This window comes from Antennarius striatus, chromosome 10, assembly GCF_040054535.1.
Source record: "Antennarius striatus isolate MH-2024 chromosome 10, ASM4005453v1, whole genome shotgun sequence".
Taxonomy (NCBI): Eukaryota; Metazoa; Chordata; class Actinopteri; order Lophiiformes; family Antennariidae; genus Antennarius; species Antennarius striatus.
In genome coordinates, this window is record NC_090785.1 from 1,171,933 (window position 1) to 1,196,372 (window position 24,440).

Genomic DNA, 24,440 nt, shown 5'->3' on the forward strand with positions numbered 1-24,440 from the left:
TTTTATCGCCGCGGCAACGACTATCAAACCAGGTGAAGGTCACCCAGATAAAGTCCTGGTCCAGTTACATAAGAGGGGGGGTCCACTGTGAGACAAGTTTAGGGGGGTTCCCACTGTGAGACAGGTTTAGGGGGGGTCCACTGTGAGACAGGTTTAGGGGGGGTCCACTGTGAGACAGGTTTAGGGGGGGTCCACTGTGAGACAGGTTTAGGGGGGGTCCACTGTGAGACAGGTTTAGGGGGGGGTTATGAACCATTAAATTAAAGCCACCTCAGGTTTAACTCTTAAAGTTGTCTCCTTAGGCGTCATCTTTTTTTTTTTTGGTGGGGGGGTTAGCTGACAGGCCAGTTCTTTTTTCTTCTCTTCAGCAGGGGGGATGTGAACCAGTAACCCCCCCCCCGCGGTCATGTGACTCCAGGAAGCGCGTCTTCCTGTTGGACGTGAAAGCAGAAGCTGACGTTCCTTCGGTTCCGCAGCCGTTTGACGAATATTTGCGGCGTGATTCAGGCGGCATGTGAACGCAGGCGAGCGTGTCGCAACCCGTCAGCGAGGAGCAGCTCCGAAAGGGAAGCCAAGACTTAGAGGCAACGCCGGGACGCGCCCCCACCTCACCCTTCAGAGTCGTGTTTCACACCCGTCAGAACACGGATGACGACCCGTCGTCATCAAACATGATTAGATGTCCGCTGTCATCTTCAGCTGATTCCTGTCAGTGGATGTTCCTGGCAGGCCAAATTCAGGGGTGAAAAAAGCCCTTCAGGTTCAGAAGCTGCAGGGGCGGAGCTTAGGGATGGATTTAATTGATTATTGATTGGTGAACACAAACATCAGAAGAAAGGAGAATAAATAAATCAAGTCATCAGAAGCAGCGACAGGAGGTCTCACCCTGACGCGTTTCTGATGATGATGAAGGTGATGAAGGTGATGATGATGAAGATGATGAAGATGATGACAGTCTGTCCCGAGCTGATCCGTGAACTCTTATCTTATCAGGGTTTTGATTGGACGAGACCCGTTGGCAGTCCTAAAGGTTCGCTGATAGCAGCGTCTTCACTCGGCACGCGGCTGACTGATGGTGGTGGGGGGGGTAAAGGTCGTAGCCCCGCCCGTCTCAGGTCGATGATAAACCAATCAGGTTTATCTACCTGATCAGCGTATGGATCGTCCGCTCCAGATTAAAATGAAGCGTCCTCAGCATCTTTGAGGCGGACAGGAACGCGTGTCCTCGTGCGTTCCGGTGAGGGGCGGGGCTAAGCCACAATCGATAATCAAGTGCATACGTCTCCCATGAGTCTTAGCTGCTGATGGAGCCGGAGCTTAAATAATGCAAACGTTCCCGTCTCTCCAGGTCATTTCCCCAACAAGGCGATGCCGTCGGCCGGAACGCTGCCGTGGCTTCAGGGAATCCTGTGCAACGCCAACAACCCCTGCTTCCGACACCCGACGCCCGGCGAGTCTCCGGGCATCGTGGGTAACTTCAACGACTCCATGTGAGCGCTCAATTTATTCCATTCGCTCCGATGAAATTTTGCTTCCTACCTGTGGATGATCCTCACCTGTCTTTCCAGAATCTCCCGACTTTTCTCCGACGCCAAGCGGATCCTCCTGTACAGCCAGAACGACAAGAACCTGGATGGCTTCAAGGAGCTGGCCCACGCCCTGCAGGCGCTGCAGACCAGCCAATCAGGTAGGGGGCCACTGGGGGCCTCACCGGGGTCGCCACTGGGGTCCTCACCGGGGCCCTTTAGCCCGACGGCCTCGGAATCGGAGCAGCTCGGAAAGGAATTATCAGTTTTATTCAGAGCGACGATCAATAATATTCTGACGATACAGGAAGTCCTCAACCTACGAACACAACCGGTTCTGAGAGGGTGTTCATATCTACGATGTTTCGTATCTACGATTGTTCGTATCTACAGGTGTTCGTATCTACGGGTGTTCGTATCTGCGTGTTCGTATCTACGACTGTTCGTATCTACGTGTTCGTATCTACGTGTTCGTATCTACGTGTTCGTATCTACGTGTTCGTATCTACGGGTGTTCGTATCTACAGCTGTACATATGTACGACTGTTCGTATCTAAGGGTGTTCTTGTCTACAACTGTTCGTGTCTATGACTGTTCATGTCTATGACTGTTAGTGTCTGCGACTGTTCGTATCTACAACTGTTTGTATCTAGACTGTTTATATCTAAGGGTGTTTGTATCTCTGAATGTTCGTATCTACGGGTGTTCGTATCTAGGACTGTATGTCTCTATGAATTTTCATATCTACGACTGTTCGTATCTACGGGTGTTCGTTTTTACAGCTGTACATACAGGTATGTACGACTGTTCGTGTCTAAGGGTGTTCGTGTCTAAGGGTGTTCTTGTCTACGACTGTTCGTATCTACAACTTCATATCTAGACTGTTCATATCTAAGGGTGTTTGTATCTCTGAATGTTTGTATCTACCGCTTGTTCATATCTAGGACTGTATGCCTCTATGAATTTTCATATCTACAACTGTTCGTATCTGTGGGTGTTCATATCCACGATTGTTCGTATCTACAGGTGTTCGTTTCTACAGCTGTACATATGTACGACTGTTCGTGTCTAAGGGTGTTCTTGTCTACGACTGTTCGTATCTACAACTGTTCAAGTCTAAGTCTGTTCGTATCTACGACTGTTCGTATCTACGTCTCTTCGTATCTACGTCTGTTTGTATCTACGACTGTTCGTATGTACGACTGTTTGTATTTCTGAATGTCCGTATCTTGAGGACTTCTGTAGTTTACACAGCCATCGATCCCCTGGTGGACGACCGGACCTTTCAAGGAGTTGGTCCTCTGGGATTTTCCGTCTCATTGAAGCGAAGGAATTTGGCCTCTTTGTGTGTTAATTTGCAGGTTTCCATCGCTGCGGGGGGCGTTTCTTTTCTCTACCTGCACGGACCTGCAGGCTCGCCCCCGTCTCACAGCTTCTGTACATTTCAGTCTTAATTGCCCCAGATCTCGCTCTGCTCCGTTTATGTTCACCACAACGATGCCAACATGGGAGGGGGGCGGGGACGAGCCTCAGCAGGTTCAGCCGCTAGCGTGTTCTCAGGTTCAGGGGAACATCTGACCCCCCCCGTCAGAGAGGCGACTCAGCATCGCGTTGGCGGCGCCACGCCAGGCGTCGGCGGGTTCACCCGAGTGGATCTGCAGCTGGACAAACAGTCCATCCAGAGACCCGGGTGGGGGCGGGGGGTGTGGGACCGGATCGGTTCAACCCCGGTTCTCCAGCTGACGCCTGATTGGCTGAGACATTTTGCAGCCGTCGCGCTTCCCCCCAGTCGTTTAAGTCTGATTGAAGCTGACGCGTTTCTCTGCTGGAGCCCCCAGACGACGCTTTTCCTCATTTGACCAATCACGTCACTCGGAGGTGCTGATGTCAGGCAGCTCGACAGGTCGTCTGACCCGCTTTTGTCCCCGCCGGGCCTCTGTAGCGCCGGTTGGGGTCGCCTCGCAGGACAAAAGGTTCCGTCAAAAAAATCTAATGTCTCCAGTTTAACTATCAGTGAAAGAAGCAGCAGGTCGAGAACACGAAGGGAACCAATCAGGTTTCAGGACGCTGTTTGTTGCTCCGCCCTGAGCAGGAAGTGTACGTCTGTTAGCTCCCAGATTAGCATCACTAGCACCAGCTGATTCGAGTATGTTCTGTGGAGTGGAGGAAAACGTAAATGAAAAAATATACTTTTAAATCAGTGCCGCTTCACTCTAATGATGATGTCATCACTCCAATGATGATGTCACCACCGACGCCTCCTCCAGGTCACATCCATTATAACATGTGAAGCCAGACAGAATCAAAAAAGTCTGTCCAGCCAGGTGAAATTTGGAGGCGGGTCTCAATATTCAGGCATCATGAAGCATCGTGGGCCCCAAAAGTGGGCGGGGCTTAGCCGTGACCTGCTCTCGTTCTCACATGGAGTTAGACTAAAGTTCAGCTGCATGTTTGAACCTGCAGAAGAAGAAAAGAGGTCGTCCAGCGATGCCTCCTCGTCCTGAGGACGTGGGACACGGTGCCGCGCACAACCTCGCCTTCTATTGGCCAGTTTCCACAGAACACGCCCTCCCGGGGGCCCCGAAGACATTTTGTTTTCGTGTAACCTCCAGGTGTGTCTCAGCTTGTCTGGATCCAGCGTCTTTGAAGGCTCTCCAAGGTGTCGTGTTTCTGTCTTTGTCCTCAGGCTTCAAGCTCAAACACTTCCTGCAAGAAAATGAGACCATGTCCAGCTTCCTGCTGAGGAACGCCTCCGTCCCCAAACACATCGTGGAGCAGATCAAAGAGGCCGGCGTCGACCTGGAGAAGGTGGGGTCACGTCCGAGGGCGTTTTCTGATGTGAAATCAATAACCCTGACCTTTGACCCCTTCATCTCAGGTCATCCTGAAAGGTTTCGGGGTCCACCTAAAGGACATGTGTCCCAGGAAGGGGGGCGGGCGCAACCTGACGGACTTTGTGACGATTGCGGACCGACAGGTGTCCATACTGGTCCAGGAAATCATCTGTCAGGCCCCGCCCATCTGGCTGGACCACGCCGAGGAGCATTTCCTGCACAACCTGGACTTCTTCAGACCCTTCAAGGTGAACAGATGGGTCACATGACCAGAAACGAAAGACGTTTCGGCGCTTGTCCGTCAATTAGCAGTTAGCATCGCAGTGCTAGTTGCACGTGTCATCACAGTTAGCGTGATTAGCCCTGCAGCTAACATTGTCAGATGTAGTCGTCCTGCACTCCTCCATTGGTCCAATCTGGAGGATTCTGGGTAATAAATGGGAGCATTTTATGTTTTTTATTTTATATTTTTTAAATATTTTCTTAGATTTGCAGAAACCAGCGAATAAATTCACGCTTTTTTACTTAATGAGTCTTTGTGGAAACAGTGAGCTGTTCACGGGTGTGTTCACCTGGCCTCAGGTGTGTTTATTGTGAATTCAGTGTGTGTGTGTGTGTGTGTGTGTGTGTGTGTGTGTGTGTGTGTGTGTGTGTGTGTGTGTGAGGAGGCGTGTCCCAGCCCGTCTCTTAACTGTCTCAGTTTTCGTAGCCTGGAGACCGGCTCACTTTTCTTTTTTTCTTTTTTACGGTCGTTTCTCTTTGTGAGCTGAAATCTACGAGCCGGGCGTTTCCGCGGCAACGCAGACCAAAAACTGGGATGTCCTTCACAGAGGCGTCGACAGTGTGAATGTAGAGGCGCTGTAAAAGAATGAATGAAACATTTTGAGTGATTATTGACTATTGATGACTAGTTTTGTTTTCTGATTCTGGATTCTGTCTCCCAGCAGGATGTCAAATCCGACCCCATGGTCGTCAAGCAGGTCGCCAAGGCAACCAACAACCTCCTGGACAGTCTGGGCTCACTGGCAGTGGAGGTAAGAGACACGCCCCGTCACCTGGAGTGATGTCATCGATGACATCACGCGCGCCGTCCGCTCAACGTTAGCGTCAGCGGGTGTAGCAGAGGACAGGAGATGCTGGGTTTGTTTCAGGGGGTGTCGGCAGCGGAGGTGACTGGGTTTAGTGGGTTTAGTGGGGTAACTGGGGTTGCCGGGGTTACCGGGTAGAGACAGATGTCCCAGCTGGACTCAGACGTCCAGAGAGGGAACAAACAACAAGCAGCGCCGGTCTGTTAGCGGGATGCAGCAGGAGCCCCCCCCCCCGCTGAGACATCCCCTCTGTCCCCATTAAAGCAGGGGGGGTCAAACTCACTGTCACTGAGGGACACATCAGTATAACGGCTGTCCTCAAAGCGCCAGATGTAACTAGTAAACTAAATGTAACTCAGTGAAATGTAACATAAGTGTAAGTACTCCTCATGTTAAATAACTCTGAATTTATTACTTATTCAAGTTACAAACATTATTCAAGTTACAAACATTACAGTGACATAGAAAAAACATGTTTAGAATTCCATCAATCAAGGATCAAACTATCAATGAATAAAGAAAAATAACATCAAACACAAGTTAGGACTTAAACTTTGTTCACAATGTTTTTATCAGTTAAAAGGAGCTGAATTGCTGCATTTATGGGAAATGTAGTTTTTATTCAGAGCACCTTTTATGCTCCATATAGGCCACTTTAAATGCTGTGGAGGGCCACATTTGGGCCCCGGGCCGTGAGTTTAATGCAGGCACCTTAGAGGAACCTCTGTCCCCTTTAGATTGTCAGCTGTGTGATAAGTGACACCATTAATATCAAGGCGCTGGGACAAACTGGGACATACTGGCACACACACACACACACATACACACACACACACACACACACACACACACACACACACGCTTTTGTACTTTTTTCTGTTTAGTGGACATTTTCAAATCTTCCTCTTTTACTCTGATTATCAGAGTAAAGTTCAGTCACGATGACCCAGTTGGTTGTTTTTCTCTCTCTGTCTCTGTCTGTCTCACACACACACACACACACACACACACACACACACACACAGACACACACACACACACACACACACACACACACACACACACACACACACACACACACACACACACACACACACACACACTCAGCATTCTCGTAAACCAAACAAAACACAGCAGTCACATGTTTTCAATTTTAATGTGTGTGTGTGTGTGTGTGTGTATTACACACTAACTGGGCATTGTGTGTTATACCAGTAAATAAACCTTTAATTTGTTGCTTACCGTAAACATTTTAATGGAATACTTTTATTTTGAAAGATTTTATTTTTAATTCAGGAAGTTGATCACTTTCAGGCTTTGTGATGACTTCACACTCAGTGGAAAAATAACGTCCAGAAACATCTGGGATGCTTTCATCAGCGCTAAAGGAACGCGTATCAAACGAACCTTTATGTTAGGGTCAATACAGCGATAAAGTTTAACGAGCATAAAACCATTAAAGTCCCAAAGTTTAAAGTTTAAAGATGATAAACTGAAACGATGACATGGGTTTCCTTCCGAGCGGCGTCAGTTTCACTTCTGCTGACCTGAAGTAACCTCCAGCTCTTCCTGAACGCGGTTCCTCCAGAAGGGGGGGGGGCATTAAAACAGCTTGTGGTGCCTTCAGGAACGTCAGCCATGACACGACTGATGCAGTACTGCTAGTACTGGTATACGGAGTACTTCCTCCGTCAGAAGAATGTCATAGATAGAATCTGTCATGCTTTTATTGTGAAAGGCTGGTGTTGCGTTGGGGTGCTCTGTACGGGCTCGTTTCTCCCAGCGGTCATGTGACCAGTGTCCCCTTGGTGCAGCTGGCCAGTATGAAGAGCTGGATCGACCTGAGGAACGAGATCCACTTCCTGACGCGGAACGCCACGTCCTCGCCGTCCACCATGTACCAGGCGGTGTCGCGGATCGTGTGCGGACACCCCGAGGGCGGGGGCCTGCAGATCAAGTCCCTCAACTGGTACGAGGACAGCAACTACAAGGCCCTGTTCGGGAACCAGAACAACAGCAGCGGCGACGACGACGCCACCTCGCTCTACGACAACTCCTCCAGTGAGTCACCGGTTGAGTCCGGATTAACTCCGCCCCAATTTGGACAGGCTGGACTGACTCCACCCCAGTTTGGACAGTCAGGACTGACTCCGCCCCAGTTAGTCAGGACTGGCTCCGCCCCAGTTAGTGAGGACTGGCTCCGCCCCAGTTTGGACAGTAGGGACTGACTCCGCCCCAGTTTGGACCGTAGGGACTGACTCCGCCCCAGTTTGGTCGGTGCTAGCAGTCTAATGATGAACCCAAGGACCTGGATTCATCCTTAGTTCAGACTCAGGTGGTCTAGGTTCACATTGAACTGGTTTATGTTCAAATTGAACTCGTCTAAAGTTCAGCTTTAACTGGTTTAGCTTCAGATTGAATTGATTTAAGGTTTAGATTGAACTGGTTTACATTCAGACTAAACTGGTTTAGCTTTCAGACTAAACTAGTTTAGCTTTAGACAGAACTGGATTAGCTTCAGAATAAACTGGTCTAGCTTGAGACTGTAGTGATTCAGCTTCACACTGAACTGGTTCAGGTTCACACTGAACTGGTTTAGTTTCAGACTGAACTGGTTTTATGCTTCACACTGAACTGGTTCAGGTCCACACTGAACTGGTTTCACACTGGTTTGTCTTGCAGCTCCATACTGTAACAGTCTGGTGAAGAACATGGACTCGAACCCGATGTCCAGGATGATCTGGCAGGCTCTGAAGCCTCTGCTGATGGGGAAGATCCTCTACACCCCCCACACCCCCGCCACCCAGAGGGTCATCCATGAGGTATGACATCACATCCTGTTGACCTACCCGCTGGGGGCGGAGCATCTGTTTCATCAGTTCCTGTCTGTCTGCGGTGCATTCAGGTGAACCGGACGTTCCAGGAGCTCGGTGTGTTCAGGGACCTCGGTGGGATGTGGGAGGAGGCGAGACCCAAAGTCTGGAACTTCATGGAGAACAGCGAGCAAATGAACACGATCAGGGTGAGCAAGCCCCGCCCACCAGCGCACCTGTTGTTTTTTAATTTATTAACTTAGTTTAAATTCATTTAATGTTTTATTACTTATTTTTTAGACTTCTTAAATAAACTGAAGTCTTGATGTTTCAGATGCTCCTGAAGAACAACGTCACCGCGCGCGCCTTCCGCGCCCAGCTCGCCAACACCGATTGGACGGTCAGCGATGTCTCCAGCTTCCTGTCCAAACAGTCGGAGGACCCCCGCCCACCTGACACCGCCCTCACCTGGAGGGCGGTGTTCAACGAGACCGACCAGGCCATCATGAGCATCTCGCGCTTCATGGAGGTCAGAGGTCATGTGGTAATCATGTAGACGCAGAACTGACGTCGTCATAACAACAGCTCACCCCTCTGTGTGTGTGTGTGTGTGTGTGTTAGTGTGTGAACCTGGACAAGCTGGAGCCCGTCTCCACGGAGGAGCGGATGGTCAACCAGTCCATGGTGCTGCTGGGGGACAGGAAGTTCTGGGCGGGGATTGTTTTCCCGGACGTTGACCCCAACGCCACCGAGCTGCCAGCCAGCCTCAACTACAAGATCCGCATGGACATCGACAACGTGGAGCGGACCAATAAGATCAAAGATGCGTAAGTAGACACGCACACACACACACACACGCACACGGACTTTAACACACACACACGGACGTACACACACACACACAGGGACGTACACACACACACACCCACACACACACACATCCACACACACACACACACACACACACACACACACGCGCGCGCATACACACACACCCACACACACACACATGGACGTACACACACACGCGCGCGCATACACACACACACCCACACACACACACACACACATGGACGTACACACACACGCACACGCACACACACACACACACACACACACACACACACACACACACACACACACACACACACACACACACACACACACACACACACACACTAAACAAAGTGTTCCTGAGGAGAACGACCTCAGTGTTCACATGTTTGTTTACGGATGCTGTGGACAATCAGCTCTGTACTCTGACCAGTATTATTACTGCTAAAGTACTATTACTAATACTGAATTACTATTGCTAATGCTAAAGAACTGTTACTAATACTAGAGTACTATTAGTAATACTAGTTCTAAAGTACTATTACTAGTACTAAAGAACTGTTACTAATACTATAGTACTATTACTAATACTAAAGTATTATAAATACTAATAAAGTACTATTACTATTAGTAAAGTACTGTTACTAATACTAAAGTACTATAACTACTACTTAAATACTATTATGCTTAAGTACTAAACTGCTACTGAAGTACAATTACTACTACTAAAATTACATTATTACTGCTACTAAGGTACTATAACTACTACATAAGTACTATTACTATTACTAAAGTACTATTACTACTAAAGTACTAAAATAATACTAAAGTACTATTACTAATACTGAAGTACTGTAACTGCTACTAAAGTACTATTACTACTACTAAAGTGCTATTACTACTGCTACTAAAGTACTATTACTACTAATGCAATATTACTACTACAGTAGTATTACTACTGCAGTACTGTTACGACTACATTACTATTAATACTGTTACAGTACTATTACTACTACTACAGCACTACTACAACTACAGTACTATTACTACTAAATTACTACTGTTATTAAGTACAATTGCTACTGCTGCTAAAGTACTGAAACTACTACTACTACAATATAGTGCTATTACTACTAAAATAGTATTACTACTACTACTACTACAGTACTATTCTGGGGACAGGATTTTCACAAACCCAATGTCTTCAACCCGTCAGGCCGTTTTTGTCTGACGTTGTTGTTGATGAAATGTGATGAAGGAGTGAAGAAGTTCTATTAACAAGTCCCAAAAGAAAAATAATACTACAGTACTATTCCTACTACAGTAATAGTACTGTAGTATTACTACTACAGTACTGTTACTACCACTATTGTCCTGGTGCTCTCTGAGGTGTCCCCCTCTCCTCTCCAGCTACTGGGACCCCGGCCCCCGCGCCGACCCCTTTGAGGACATGCGCTACATCTGGGGGGGGTTCTCCTACCTGCAGGACGTCGTCGAACACGGAATCATCCGGGCGATAACGGGCACCAAGGAGAAGACGGGCGTCTACATCCAGCAGATGCCCTACCCCTGCTACGTGGACGACATGTAAGGAGTCTCACCCCTCGTCACCTGACCTCACCTGACCTCACCTGACCTCACCCGTCCTCCCCGTCCTCCCCCTCCTCTCCCTCCCCAGCTTCCTGAGGGTGATGAGCCGCTCCATGCCTCTCTTCATGACGCTGGCCTGGATGTACTCGGTGGCCATCATCCTGAAGAGCGTGGTGTACGAGAAGGAGGCGCGGCTCAAGGAGACCATGAGGATCATGGGATTGGACAACGGCATCCTGTGGTTCAGCTGGTTCATCAGCAGCCTCATCCCTCTGCTCGTCAGCGCCGCCCTGCTGGTGCTGCTGCTCAAGGTGAAGACAGCCGACGCTCAGCGGTCTGTCCATCCATGTTAGCACGTCTGCAGCCGCTACAGCTAATATTAGCACGTCTGTAGCTGCTACAGCTAATATTAGCACGTCTGTAGCCGCTACAGCTAATATTAGCACGTCTGCAGCCGCTACAGCTAATATTAGCACGTCTGCAGCCGCTACAGCTAATATTAGCACGTCTGTAGCCGCTACAGCTAATATTAGCACGTTTGCAGCAGCTACAGCTAATATTAGCATGTCTGCAGCGGCTATAGTTAATGTTAGCGCAGCTGCAGCTAATATTGGCATTTCTACTAAAATTAGCAGCAGCTCCAGCTAATATTAGCATGTCTCAGTTAGCTACAGCTGTTATTAGCATGTGTGTGTTAGCTACAGCTAGCGTAACGTTCGCGTCTGTCTGACTTCTTCCTGGACAGAAGGGGAACCTGCTGCCCTACAGCGACCCGGGCGTGGTCTTCTTCTTCCTTGGGTCCTTCGCCGTGGTAACCATCATGCAGTGCTTCCTGCTCAGCACGGCGTTCGCCCGCGCTAACCTGGCGGCGGCGTGCGGCGGGATCATCTACTTCACGCTCTACCTGCCCTACGTCCTCTGCGTCGCCTGGCAGGACTACATCGGCTCCGCCGCCAAAGTCTTTGCAGTGAGACCTCCTCCTTTGTGTTGTCACTGTCTTCTAATTGGTCGGCTTGACTTGTATGTCCCCGCCCCCTCCCCTGCAGAGCCTCCTGTCTCCGGTGGCGTTCGGGTTCGGCTGCGAGTACTTCGCGCTGTTCGAGGAGCAGGGCGTCGGCATCCAGTGGAAGAACCTGGTGGCGAGTCCGCTGGAGGAGGACGACTTCAGCCTCCGCTCCGCCATCGCCCTCATGTACTTTGACTCCTTCCTGTACGGAGTCCTCACCTGGTACATCGAGGCCGTGTTTCCAGGTGGGCGGAGTCATCCTAATCTGAGATGTGAACGTAATCTGACCATCGACAGACTTCAGTTTTCAAAAACGAAATGAAGTAGCAGCTGAAGACGAGACGGAGACGATTTTTTTGGTACCATATTAAATAAATGAAGCAAAAATAGATTTGTGTTAATATAATTAAAATAAATTAATAATAATTAGTAATAATTAATAAGTTCCGTATAGAATGATTATCTTCAGTTTTGATCCGACTTTGGTCGCTTCTCCTGGAACTGATTAGTGACGTAAGTCGAGGTTTACCTGCTTGATGATGTCATGATGATGTCATGTCTGTGGAGGTATTTCACTGGTTCACATCCAGGACGTATCCTGTACCCTACAGGTCAGTACGGGATCCCTCGGCCCTGGTACTTTCCCTTCACTAAGTCTTACTGGGTCGGAGAGAAAGACGGATTATCCGGAAAAGTTCCCTTGAGTCGGAGAGGAAACCCAGAAGGTGATGCGCAGTAACACAGAGCGGCCACACGGGGGCAGCACACAGCTAACGGAGAGAACCAAACCGGTAGATTTGCTCTCTAAATGACCCCGCCTCCCTCTGTCTTTCAGCAATCTGCATGGAGGAGGAGCCGGCGCACCTGGAGCCCGGCGTCTACATCGAGAACCTGGTGAAGGTGTATCGCCACGGGAAGAAGCTGGCGGTGGACGGGCTGACGCTCGGCTTCTACGAGGGGCAGATCACCTCCTTCCTGGGGCACAACGGAGCGGGAAAAACCACCACCATGTGAGTCCACAGACGGGTCTCCTCCGCCGGAAAACCGCCGCTTCTAACCGTATCACCCCCCACCCAACAGGTCCATCCTGACGGGTCTGTTCCCGCCCACATCCGGTACCGCCTACATCCTGGGGAAAGACATCCGGACGGAGCTGAGCGCCATCCGGCAGAGTCTGGGCGTCTGTCCCCAACACAACGTCCTCTTCAGCATGTGAGTCCGCCGACGTCACGCAGTCCTTCTTTTTCCGTTTTTTTGTGGCGTAACCTTGCCCCCCGTGCCGCCGCCCCCTGCAGGCTGACGGTGGAGGAGCACATCTGGTTCTACGGCCGCCTGAAGGGCCTGTCGGAGCAGCGGGTGAAGGGCGAGATCGAGCAGATCCTGCTGGACACCGGCCTGCCCCACAAACGCACCTCCAGGACCAGCGCTCTCTCCGGCGGCATGCAGAGGAAGCTGTCGGTGGCGCTGGCCTTCGTCGGGGGGTCGAAGGTCGTCATCCTGGACGAACCCACGGCGGGCGTGGACCCCTACGCCCGCAGGGGGATCTGGGATCTTCTGCTGAAGTACCGACAGGGTGAGGTGTCCCCGTTGGGTGGGCGTCACTGGGCCATGTTGGGTTTCCTCGCTCACCTGGACTTCCTGTTTCCTGCAGATCGGACCATCATCCTCTCCACCCACCACATGGACGAGGCCGACATCCTGGGCGACCGCATCGCCATCATCTCCCACGGGAAGCTGTGCTGCGTCGGCTCCTCCCTGTTCCTGAAGAACCAGCTGGGCAACGGCTACTACCTGACGCTGGTGAAGAAGGACCCGGAGCCGTCGCTCAGCTCCTGCAGGAACTCGTCCAGCACCGTCTCCTTCACCAAGAAGGTTCGCAAATCAAACGCCCCCCCCCCCCCCCCCCCGGAGGTTCCTGAAGGTTCCCCGGCGCTCTAACGGAGTGTGTTCCCCGTCTTTCAGGAGGGGGAGTGCGCCTCGGTGAGCAGCAGCGACGCGGGACTCGGCAGCGAACATGAAAGTGAGGCCGCCACCATCGGTGAGCGCCGCGTCGCCGCGGGGGGTGGGGGTGGGGCTTTGATTCGTTCACCCCCCACGGGCGGACCTGACCACCCGTGTCCACCTGCGTCCTCAGAGAACGGACCCTCCGCGTCCATCTGCGACGTCCCGTTCGTCCCCCCCGACGTGTCGATGGTGTCCGGGCTGATCCTGCGTCACGTCCCCGCCGCCCGCCTGGTGGAGGACCTGGGACACGAGCTGACCTACGTCCTGCCCTACAGCGCCGCCAAGGACGGCGCCTTCGTGGAGCTCTTCAAAGACCTGGACCTGAAGCTGCCCGACCTGGGGATCTCCAGCTACGGGGTGTCCGACACCACCCTGGAGGAGGTCACCTGGATATTTAATGACATCATCAGCACAGAAGGGGGTACATTTAATCCGCTAACAGACGCTAACGGGACGGGGTTTTTTTGACGTTCGCAGATCTTCCTGAAGGTGGCAGAAGATAACGGAGTCGACACCGAAGTACCCTCAGGTGAGGAGCAACCCCCCCTGACCTTTTGTGTGACATCATCAGTCTGGTTAACGATGATGTCACGTGTTTTCAGACGGAACGCTTCCTGTCCAGAGGCGGAGGAGGACGCACGCCTTCGGCGGCGGCGACCATCAGAGCTGCTTGAAGCCGCTGACCGAAGACGACAACGACGACTGCAACGACTCCGAAGGAGATCCTGGTGGGTCCAGCATCAGCTGCTACGATCCAGTTTGAATCAACTTTATTAGCAGCGTCCTCGTAACGTCACGCTGGCGTTTGTTTCTGGTTGGTTCTGCTAGCTTGGGCGTTTCAGTTTAGCGCTAATGTAGTCTGTGTTAGCGGCCGGAGCGGCCCCTTTAAGAAGGTGGTCATGTGACCGAGGCAAGCATCTCCACAAGCGTCAGTAAGGACAGATGTGGAGGAGAGAATCCATCATTTAAAACTAAACGTCGTTCAGAATCAGATCAGAAAGAAAACAGAAATAATGGACCTGCTGTCATGTGACCGGTGTCATGTGACCCATGTCATGTGACTCCTCAGAGAGCAGGGAGACGGACTGGATGACCTGCAGCGACGGTAAGGGCTCCTACCAAGTGAGTGGGTGGAGCCTGAAGCGGCAGCAGTTCGTGGCCCTGATGTGGAAACGCTTCCTGTACGCCCGCCGCTCCAGGAAGGGCTTCTTCGCTCAGGTACGGCGACGCCATCGTCATGGCGACGGCGCTCACCGCGGAACGTTCCGACGCTGACCAACGACGTGTCCCTTCCAGATCGTCCTCCCGGCCGTCTTCGTCTGCATCGCGCTCGTCTTCAGCCTGATCGTCCCCCCGTTTGGGAAATACCCCAGCCTGGAGCTGCAGCCCTGGATGTACGAGGACCAGGTGACCTTCATCAGGTACGCCCCCCCGCATCACCCCCCCCCCCACACACACACACATAAAGTACAGTATTATCCGATTATCCGCACCATAAGGAGCACATGAGCCTTTAATTTTTTCAAAAAACCGACGTGCGCCTTATAATCCAGTGCGCCTAATAATCCAGTGCGTTTTATAATCCAGTGCGTTTTATAATCCAGTGCGTTTTATAGTGTGTTAAATACTCTAGTCACCCCCCCAACTGACCTGTGTTTGTTAGCGATGACGCCCCGGGCGACGCCACCATGCAGGATCTGCTGAACGCCCTGCTGGACCCGCCGGGCTTCGGGACGCGGTGTATGGACGGACATCCCATCCCGTAAGTAAAAACACGGCGTCACGCGTGTTAAACGTGTTCACGCGTGTAATAAACGCCTCGCCACCTCTCCAGGGAGGCTCCCTGCACGATGGGCGACGAGGAGTGGAGAATTCCCGAGGTCCCTGAAAGCGTCAGGGAGATCTTCAGCTCCAGGAACTGGACCATGGAGGACCCGTCTCCCGCCTGCTTCTGCAGCTGCGACAACAAGAAGAAGATGCTGCCGGATTGTCCCGCCGGAGCCGGGGGGCTGCCCCCGCCCGAGGTAAGACCCCGCCCCCCCAGGTCCCACACCTGAACCCGGGTCGGGTTTGTTCTTCCTGACGGTTAATTGTCCTCCAGATGAACATGAGCGCCAGTGACATCCTGCAGAACCTGACAGCACAAAACATCTCAGACTACCTGGTGAAAACCTACGCTCAGATCATCGGCAAGAGGTGACACACACACACACACACACACACACACACACACACACACACACACACACACACACACACACACACACACACACAGATGAATGTGTTGTTAACAGTCTGTTTGGTTTCAGCCTGAAGAACAAAGTCTGGGTGAACGAGTTCAGGTCAGTTTCTCAAATTCTTCCACTTTATTTTGAAATCCGTGAATTTTCTCTCCAGTTCTTTTCATGCTTCCTGTTTTTTTCTTCTCTCCAGGTACGGAGGCTTCTCATTGGGTGCCAGGAGCACTCAGGTCCTCCCGCCGGCCAATGAGATTGACGATGCCATCGAACGAGTCAGGAAGATCTTTGAGTTGCAGAAGGTGAGTGAAAGACAGATTTACAGAGCTTCACCTGAAAGACTCTTATTTTGAAGGGTCATTGATCTCGGGTGTTTCAGGGAGCCGCCGCCGATCGATTCCTCGACAGTTTGTCTAGTTTCATCAACGGATTGGACACCAAGAACAACGTCAAGGTGAGCAGCGATAATATCAATCAGTTGGAGCGCTCTGTATCGATTAGTGATCAGTAGATATTGATCGGTGAATGACAGCTGATACTGATGCTGATTAATGACATGTGGGTGTGGTCAGATCTGGTTCAATAACAAAGGCTGGCACAGCATGGGGGCGTTCATCAACGTGATGAATAACGGCATCCTGAGAGCGAATCTCCCTGCAGGGAAAGATCCCAGCAAGTACGGGATCCGAGCCTTCAACCACCCGCTGAACCTCACCAAGGAGCAGCTGTCCCAGGTGGCGCTGTGAGTAACGCACTAGAGACGTAACACCTGAGACGTAACGCACCTGAGTAGCAACATATGAGACGTAGCACATGAAACGTTACGCACACGTGACGTAGCACCTGAGACGTAACACATGAGACATAACGCACCTGAGACGTGACACACCTGAGAGGTAGTGCATGAGTCGTAGCACACTTCAGACGTAACACACACGAAACCTAACAGGGCCTCCGTCGCTGTCTGTCTCCAGGGTCACGACCTCGGTGGACGTCCTGGTGTCCATCTGCGTGATCTTCGCCATGTCCTTCGTCCCCGCCAGCTTCGTGGTCTTCCTCATTCAGGAGCGCGTCAGTAAAGCCAAACACATGCAGTTCATCAGCGGCGTCCAGCCGCTGCTCTACTGGCTCGCCAACTTCATCTGGGACATGGTGAGGGGCCCACCTCTGTGTGTGTCGGAGTGTGTGTGTCGGTGTGTATTCAAGTTCTTTTGTGTGTCTGCAGTGTAACTACTTCGTTCCAGCGACGTTGGTCATCCTCATCTTCATCTGCTTCCAACAAAACGCCTACGTGTCCTCCACCAACCTGCCGGTCCTGGCGCTGCTGCTGCTGCTCTACGGGTCGGTTCTGAGAGTAGTACAAGAACTACCCTGTGTACTGCATCACATATGAATAATATACCTCATAGGACCACGTGATACTATGTAGAACTACATAATACTACATAGAACTACATAAAACTACATACACCTACATAATACTACATAGAACTAAATAATACGATATACTACTACATAATACTATGCAGAACCACATAGTATTATGTAGTTCTACATAGTATTACTACGTAGAACCACATAATACTATAAGGAACCACATAATACTACATAGAACTGCATAAAACTACGTAGAACCACATAATACTATCTATTACTACATAGAACAAAGTAATACATGGAACTACATAATACTACGTAGAACTACATAAAACTACATGCACCTACATAATACTACATAGAACTAAATAATACGATATACTACTACATAATACTATGCAGAACCACATATTATTATGTAGTTCTACATAGTATTACTACGTAGAACCACATAATACTATAAGGAACCACATAATACTACATAGAACTGCATAAAACTACGTAGAACCACATAATACTATCTATTACTACATAGAACAAAGTAATACATGGAACTACATAATACTACGTAGAACTACATAAAATTACATAGAAATACTTTTTTTTACATGTATTATACCTCTTTATACTTCTTATACTTCATTGTACCGTGTTACACTTTCTTTGACTGTATTTACTACTTTGGCTTTGATGTGTAAACATGTTGTTGTTTTGTTTCCAGCTGGTCGATCACGCCCCTCATGTACCCCGCCTCCTTCTTCTTTAAGATCCCCAGCACCGCCTACGTCGTCCTCACCAGCGTCAACATCCTCATCGGCATCAACGGCAGCATCTCCACCTTCGTCATGGAGCTGTTTGGAAACAACGTGAGTCCAAAGTCAGGCTTGAAGTCAGACTTAAAATCTGACTTAAAAGTCGGGCTTAAAGTGAAACTAAAGTCAGGCTTAAAATCTGACTTAAAGTCAGGGTTGACGTCTGACTTAAGTCTCACTCAGTCAGGCTTAAAACCATGCTTAAAGTTAGGCAGTAGGTCAAACTTGAGTCAGACTTAAAGCCAGGCTTAAAGACAGGCTTAAGGTCAAACTAAAGTCAGGCATACAGTCTGACTTAGTCAAACTTAAGTCAGACTAAAATGAACTTCTGTTCATCGGAAACTTAATTCTCACATTTTGTTTGTATCCATTTGTTAATCCAGCAATACATTTTGACTAAATATAATCTTCAGATTTAAACTACGTTATAGATTCAGTGACTCAGTTCAATCCATTTGTCAGATTTAAATCAGAGATTTATCATTGAAGTCAGGTTTAAACTCAGGACTAACTTCATGTTTTCAGGAAATCGGAGGAATAAACGACATCCTGAAGAACGTCCTCCTCATCTTCCCTCACTTCTGTCTCGGACGAGGACTCATCGACATGGTGAAGAACCAGGCGATGGCCGACGCCCTCGAGAGATTTGGTAACACACACACACACACACACACACACACACACACACACACACACACACACACACACACACACACACACACACACACACACACACACACACACACACACACACTCAGCATTCTCGTAAACCAAACAAAACACAGCAGTCACATGTTTTCAATTTTAATGTGTGTGTGTGTGTGTGTGTATTACACACTAACTTGGCGGGAGGTCCTGATGCTGAGATCACCTGTAAACTGATCAATGGTATCGTTCGGCTGTGTGGATCAATAACCAGGTGTGTGGATGTGCTTCCAGGTGAGAACCGGTTTCGGTCTCCACTGGAGTGGGACATGGTGGGAAAGAACCTGTTTGCTATGGCTCTGGAGGGTGTAGTGTTCTTCATCATCACAGTCCTCATCCAGTACAGGTTCTTCATCAAACCCAGGTAAACACGAGTGTGTGTGTGTGTGTGTGTGTGTGTGTGTGTGTGTGTGTGTGTGTGTGTGTGTGTGTGTGTGTGTGTGTGTGTGTGTGTGTGTGTGTGTGTGTGTGAATGAAAATGAAAACACCTGTTTAACTCGACATCTGCTTGTTCAAAAGCTGGGCCCTTCAAAGTAAAAGTCTGACTGATCCACTTCCTGTTTGCAGGTCAGTCAGCAAGCTCACCAAACTGGGAGCTCTGGGTGAGGAAGACGAGGACGTGGCTCGAGAGAGGCAGAGGATCATCCAAGGCCTCGGACACGGAGACATCCTGGAGCTCCGCCAGCTCACCAAGGTGCACACACACACACACACACACACACACACACACACACACACACACACACACACACACACACACACACACACACACACACACACACACACACACACACACACACACACACACACACACACACACACACACACACACACACACACACACACGCTAATGACATCACAGGAAGTGACACAAGTTGAATGTGTCCCATAGGTGTTCAAGAGGAATGAGAAGCCGGCGGTGGATCGTCTGTGTGTTGGGATTCCACCTGGAGAGGTGAGACTCTTTGTCCACGCATCATTAATAACACCTGATAATCAATATCATTGATCGTCTGCTTCTGTCTGCTCAGTGCTTCGGGCTCCTCGGCGTGAACGGAGCTGGAAAGACGACGACCTTCAAGATGCTGACCGGAGACACCATGGTGACCAGCGGGGAGGCGTTTCTGGCTGGGAAGAGGTGAGGTCAGAGGTCACGTGACAGGAACCTGCTGACCTGCGATCAGCTGAGAGTCGAGGACCTGAGGCTGAAACCAGGACGCCCGGTGACCCGCTTACCGCAGATTTACTGAGGATTAGAACCAAAACAATCCTAAAGGGAACTGACGAAAAAACAGTGTTTCAGTCAGTCTGAGTATTATTATTATTATTGTTATTATTGTTATTACTATTTTTATAATAGCTATTATTATTATTATTATTAATAGTAATAATATTAATATTATTAATAGTAATAATATTAGGATGGAGAAGATGTGCGTGAGCGAGGTTTATTACTATTAATATTATTAATAGTAATAATATTAATATTATTAATATTATCGTTGTTAATTATTTTAATTATAAGAATCATTATTAATAATTAATTATTACTGTTAATTACTAATAGTGATAATAATATTAATAATAGTAATAATAACAATTTATTATTTTAAAAATTAATTTTAAAAAATTATCAAATATTTATCAAAGTATTTAGTGTAAAAAAATATCTAGTTTAGCTTCTTTGTAAAAGCTTAGCTTCTTTGCACTAGCTTAGCACACCTCGTAGCTGAAGGCTTTATTGATCTGTTGTTGACCTGACGGAGCTGCGCCGCTCGTTCCTCATTAAGCTCATTAATAGCATCAAATGTTGCTCCATTCGTTAATCTCGGGAGTCTCAACCTGTGGTTCTGGGACCCTGCAGGTGTCACACACACATCGAGCTGGTGCTGAGCTGTGTGTGTGTGTTTTTATGTGTGTTAACGTAGCATCCTGAGGGAGATCGACGAGGTCCACCAGAACATGGGCTACTGCCCTCAGTTCGACTCCATCAACGAGCTGCTGACAGGCAGGGAACACCTGGAGCTGTACGCCATCCTCCGAGGAGTCCCGGAGAAGGAAGTGTGCGACGTGAGTCCGAAATCTGAAATACATTGACCGAAACGGCGGAGGAAGAAAAGGGCTGATGCTAATGCTAATGCTAATGGACAAATGCTGTGTCATCGACAGGTGGCGGAGTGGGGCATCAGGAAGTTGGGTCTGGTGAAGTACGCCGACAAAGCGGCAGGAAGTTACAGCGGAGGAAACATGAGGAAGCTGTCGACGGCCATGGCTCTGATTGGAGCGCCCCCTGTCGTCTTCCTGGTAAGTCGTCCACGCCCTAAACACCTGAGCAGTTCCTTTAGGTCAAGAACCTCCGGCGCCGCCTTCCCGCCGATGACCCTCCACAGCAGCAGGTGGCGCCAGGAGTCTATGCCAATCATCAGTTACGTGAAATCTTTTAGAGAAAATGAACAGTTAAATGAAGTTTGTTTACTGTAAAGTTCGGTATCTGATTATTCGTTAGCCAATCAGAGAGCAGCAGAAGCTGGGGGAGGGGGGGGCTTATGAAACAGGATTAAAGGGAGCTGCTGCTCCACTTACTGAGGAGAAAGGAAGGAGGACACAAGTGTAACCATAGAAGAAGAGTCAGGCAGCAGCGATGCTCCTCCTCTTCCTCACCTTCGTCCTCCTCTTCCTCGTTCACCTGTGGGCCAACGTGAACCTGGCCGTGCTCTTCGTTACAGGACGAGCCCACCACCGGGATGGACCCCAAAGCCCGCCGGGCGCTCTGGAACTGCATCCACAGCGTCATCAAGGCGGGGCGGTCCGTCGTCCTCACCTCGCACAGGTAGCGCCGCCGTCCTCACACAGGTAGATAGGTGAGTGTGTGTGTGTGTGTACACATCATGTGTGTGTGTTTCAGTATGGAGGAGTGTGAGGCTCTTTGCACCAGGATGGCCATCATGGTGAACGGCAGGTTCAAATGTCTGGGCAGCGTCCAGCACCTGAAGAACAGGTAACGCCGTCGCCGTCAGGAGCAGAGTTGTCATCCCTCAGGTGGGTTCTAACCGATGACGTCATCCTTCAGGTTTGGGGACGGGTACACCATCATCCTGCGGGTGGCGGGGCCCCACCCCGACCTGCTGCCCGTCATGAAGTTCATCGAGAGCGAGCTGAGCGGCAGCACCTTGAAGGAGAAGCACCGGAACATGCTGCAGTACCAGCTGCCGTCGTCGCTCACCTCGCTCACGCACATCTTCTCCATCCTGGCCAAGAACAAGGAGCTGCTGAGGATCGAGGACTACTCCGTCACCCAGACCACTCTGGACCAGGTGAGACGCCCGCACACCTGAGCAGGTGTCCCCTGGTCCCTCTGTGGTCCGACAGGTGTGACCTTGTTTCAGGTGTTCACCTTGTTTCAGGTGTTCACCTTGTTTCAGGTGTTCACCTTGTTTCAGGTGTTCACCTTGTTTCAGGTCTATACCTTGTTTCAGGTGTTCACCTTGTTTCAGGTGTTCACCTTGTTTCAGGTGTTCACCTTGTTTCAGGTGTTCACCTTGTTTCAGGTCTATACCTTGTTTCAGGTGTTCACCTTGTTTCAGGTGTTCACCTTGTTTCAAGTGTTCACCTTGTTTCAGGTGTTCACCTTGTTTCAGGTCTATACCTTGTTTCAGGTGTTCACCTTGTTTCAGGTGTTCACCTTGTTTCAGGTGTTTACCTTGTTTCAGGTGTTCACCTTGTTTCAGGTGTTCACCTTGTTTCAAGTGTTCACCTTGTTTCAGGTGTTCACCTTGTTTCAGGTGTTCACCTTGTTTCAGGTGTTCACCTTGTTTCAGGTGTTCACCTTGTTTCAAGTGTTCACCTTGTTTCAGGTGTTCACCTTGTTTCAGGTGTTCACCTTGTTTCAGGTGTTGACCTTGTTTCAGGTGTTCACCTTGCTGACCAGGTGTTTTGTCTGTCCGTGTTTCAGGTGTTTGTGAACTTTGCGAAGGACCAGAGTGACGACTATCACTCCAAAGATGCCTCAGTGAGGCGTAAGGAAGTCGTGGTCGATGTTCCGATGCTGAGCTCCAACCCGGGAGCCGCTGAGGGGCGGGACTCACTGAAAGAGAGTGTCATGTGACCATGAGCTCATGTGATCATTTATTAGGAGGCTGGACTTGACCTGCTGCTGACGGGATGCCGCCTCCTCACCTGCTGTGACATCGTACTGATTTGAATACAGTGGGCGGAGTCACCTGCTGCCTCATGCCACTCAATGCAAACGAGTTCGTGCAGCGGTGCCACGCCGACACCGGCCGACTGACGGACCGTTAAAGAAACTTGAATAAGTTCGATTGATTGTCGCGCACTATTCAGGTCTGATTGATGAGATCAATCGATCAGACCTTCTGACTACCATTGATTTTACTGGTTTTATTTATACTTAGCTGAACCAGTCTAATTACTGGTGCCATTACCGTCACCTGTTTAACAGCCAATCACAGTGCTCGCTGGAAACAAGAAGATTGATTGATTTTGTAGATTTTTTTAAGAAAAACTCATTAGAAAAAGCAGATTTGTTTTGTGTTTGAGCGTGAAGGAGAAATACCTCATCAGCCCCTGAACAACCGATCGATCGATCGCCTACTTCAATGATCAGACTGGAGGAGCTTCCTGAACAGCTGATGGATCGATTGATAATGTCTTCAACAGTTCATCTTTGCACTGAAATCATTTTTGATCATTTTTATGGATTGATGGAAGAAGAACTGTTACTTGACCCCAACGACTCAATAAAACTAAATGAACCTGCCGTCCGTGTTTCATTGGAACCTGAGCAGAACCACTAATGCATGAATAAAGAACTTCCTGCCGAGCCTGGAGACACAGAGGAACAACCCGATGCCGCCGGCGTGCTTCTCCATCGGTTATTAGATCACGTCAGTAAGAATGAATTTGCCGTTCTGATTGATCAATGATGAAAACGCATTGGACATGAGATCACAGAGTGAATAATTGTTCCGATAAAGGTTTACTGAATCTGATGACTGAACTCCAAAAAAAACAAAACATGCAGATTCTTTTGTTTTAAACTTCATACAAAAAAAATGCTGGGCGGCACAGTGGTTAGCGCTGCCGCCTCACAACACGGCGGACACGGGTTCGAGTCCCGCTCTGTGCGGAGTTCGCATGCTCTCCCCGTGTTTGCGTGGGTTCTCTCTGGGTTCTCCGGCCACCTCCACCTCCAAAAGATAGCGCTTCAGGTTGATTGGCCGTTCCAAATTGCACGTAGGAATGAGTGTGTGTGTGCATGGATGTATGTCTTTGTGTGTGGCTCTGTGGTGCACTGGCGTTGTGCCCGGAGTGTCCCCCGCCTCACGTCGTATGCCGCTGAGATAGGCTCTGGCTCCCCGTGATGACCCGCTGCGGCGGATATAGCGGTAGTGATCTGAAGATGACTGACTGACAAATAATGCTAAAACTGAAGCTACTTGTGACTGTAATCACAAACTAAACACAACAACAATCTATTGATCAATAATCATTGTTAAAAGTTGGTAGTGGCTCATTATGTCACGTTTATTTACTGGAATAACTCCCTGTTGTTCCCCTCCGCGCCGCCAGGGGGCGGTACGGCGCAGAGCAGAGA

At 49.6% G+C, this 24,440-nt stretch overlaps 1 protein-coding gene across 1 annotated transcript in view; it reads left to right on the forward strand.

The window, feature by feature from the left end:
* The window catches only part of abca1b (ATP-binding cassette, sub-family A (ABC1), member 1B), a 29,450-nt gene extending 5,713 nt beyond the window's left edge, over positions 1 to 23,737 (forward strand). Inside the window, exons 5-50 of the mRNA XM_068325872.1 lie at positions 1,349 to 1,490; positions 1,569 to 1,687; positions 4,213 to 4,334; positions 4,405 to 4,608; positions 5,305 to 5,394; positions 7,263 to 7,509; positions 8,131 to 8,270; positions 8,354 to 8,470; positions 8,596 to 8,790; positions 8,883 to 9,088; positions 10,506 to 10,682; positions 10,774 to 10,996; positions 11,431 to 11,652; positions 11,732 to 11,936; positions 12,303 to 12,416; positions 12,527 to 12,701; positions 12,772 to 12,903; positions 12,987 to 13,264; positions 13,343 to 13,563; positions 13,654 to 13,729; positions 13,826 to 14,076; positions 14,173 to 14,224; positions 14,298 to 14,423; positions 14,765 to 14,913; positions 14,992 to 15,116; positions 15,359 to 15,457; positions 15,530 to 15,719; positions 15,797 to 15,891; positions 16,005 to 16,037; positions 16,129 to 16,234; positions 16,312 to 16,386; positions 16,505 to 16,674; positions 16,907 to 17,084; positions 17,158 to 17,273; positions 18,031 to 18,175; positions 18,647 to 18,770; positions 19,061 to 19,190; positions 19,394 to 19,520; positions 19,719 to 19,781; positions 19,858 to 19,964; positions 20,755 to 20,896; positions 20,996 to 21,130; positions 21,553 to 21,656; positions 21,732 to 21,824; positions 21,897 to 22,140; positions 22,779 to 23,737. Coding sequence (XP_068181973.1) covers positions 1,349 to 1,490; positions 1,569 to 1,687; positions 4,213 to 4,334; positions 4,405 to 4,608; positions 5,305 to 5,394; positions 7,263 to 7,509; positions 8,131 to 8,270; positions 8,354 to 8,470; positions 8,596 to 8,790; positions 8,883 to 9,088; positions 10,506 to 10,682; positions 10,774 to 10,996; positions 11,431 to 11,652; positions 11,732 to 11,936; positions 12,303 to 12,416; positions 12,527 to 12,701; positions 12,772 to 12,903; positions 12,987 to 13,264; positions 13,343 to 13,563; positions 13,654 to 13,729; positions 13,826 to 14,076; positions 14,173 to 14,224; positions 14,298 to 14,423; positions 14,765 to 14,913; positions 14,992 to 15,116; positions 15,359 to 15,457; positions 15,530 to 15,719; positions 15,797 to 15,891; positions 16,005 to 16,037; positions 16,129 to 16,234; positions 16,312 to 16,386; positions 16,505 to 16,674; positions 16,907 to 17,084; positions 17,158 to 17,273; positions 18,031 to 18,175; positions 18,647 to 18,770; positions 19,061 to 19,190; positions 19,394 to 19,520; positions 19,719 to 19,781; positions 19,858 to 19,964; positions 20,755 to 20,896; positions 20,996 to 21,130; positions 21,553 to 21,656; positions 21,732 to 21,824; positions 21,897 to 22,140; positions 22,779 to 22,931 — 6,737 coding nt within the window. The 3' untranslated portion in view covers positions 22,932 to 23,737. The remainder of the gene's footprint in view (positions 1 to 1,348; positions 1,491 to 1,568; positions 1,688 to 4,212; positions 4,335 to 4,404; positions 4,609 to 5,304; positions 5,395 to 7,262; positions 7,510 to 8,130; positions 8,271 to 8,353; positions 8,471 to 8,595; positions 8,791 to 8,882; positions 9,089 to 10,505; positions 10,683 to 10,773; positions 10,997 to 11,430; positions 11,653 to 11,731; positions 11,937 to 12,302; positions 12,417 to 12,526; positions 12,702 to 12,771; positions 12,904 to 12,986; positions 13,265 to 13,342; positions 13,564 to 13,653; positions 13,730 to 13,825; positions 14,077 to 14,172; positions 14,225 to 14,297; positions 14,424 to 14,764; positions 14,914 to 14,991; positions 15,117 to 15,358; positions 15,458 to 15,529; positions 15,720 to 15,796; positions 15,892 to 16,004; positions 16,038 to 16,128; positions 16,235 to 16,311; positions 16,387 to 16,504; positions 16,675 to 16,906; positions 17,085 to 17,157; positions 17,274 to 18,030; positions 18,176 to 18,646; positions 18,771 to 19,060; positions 19,191 to 19,393; positions 19,521 to 19,718; positions 19,782 to 19,857; positions 19,965 to 20,754; positions 20,897 to 20,995; positions 21,131 to 21,552; positions 21,657 to 21,731; positions 21,825 to 21,896; positions 22,141 to 22,778) is intronic.
* Positions 23,738 to 24,440: the final 703 nt, after the last annotated feature.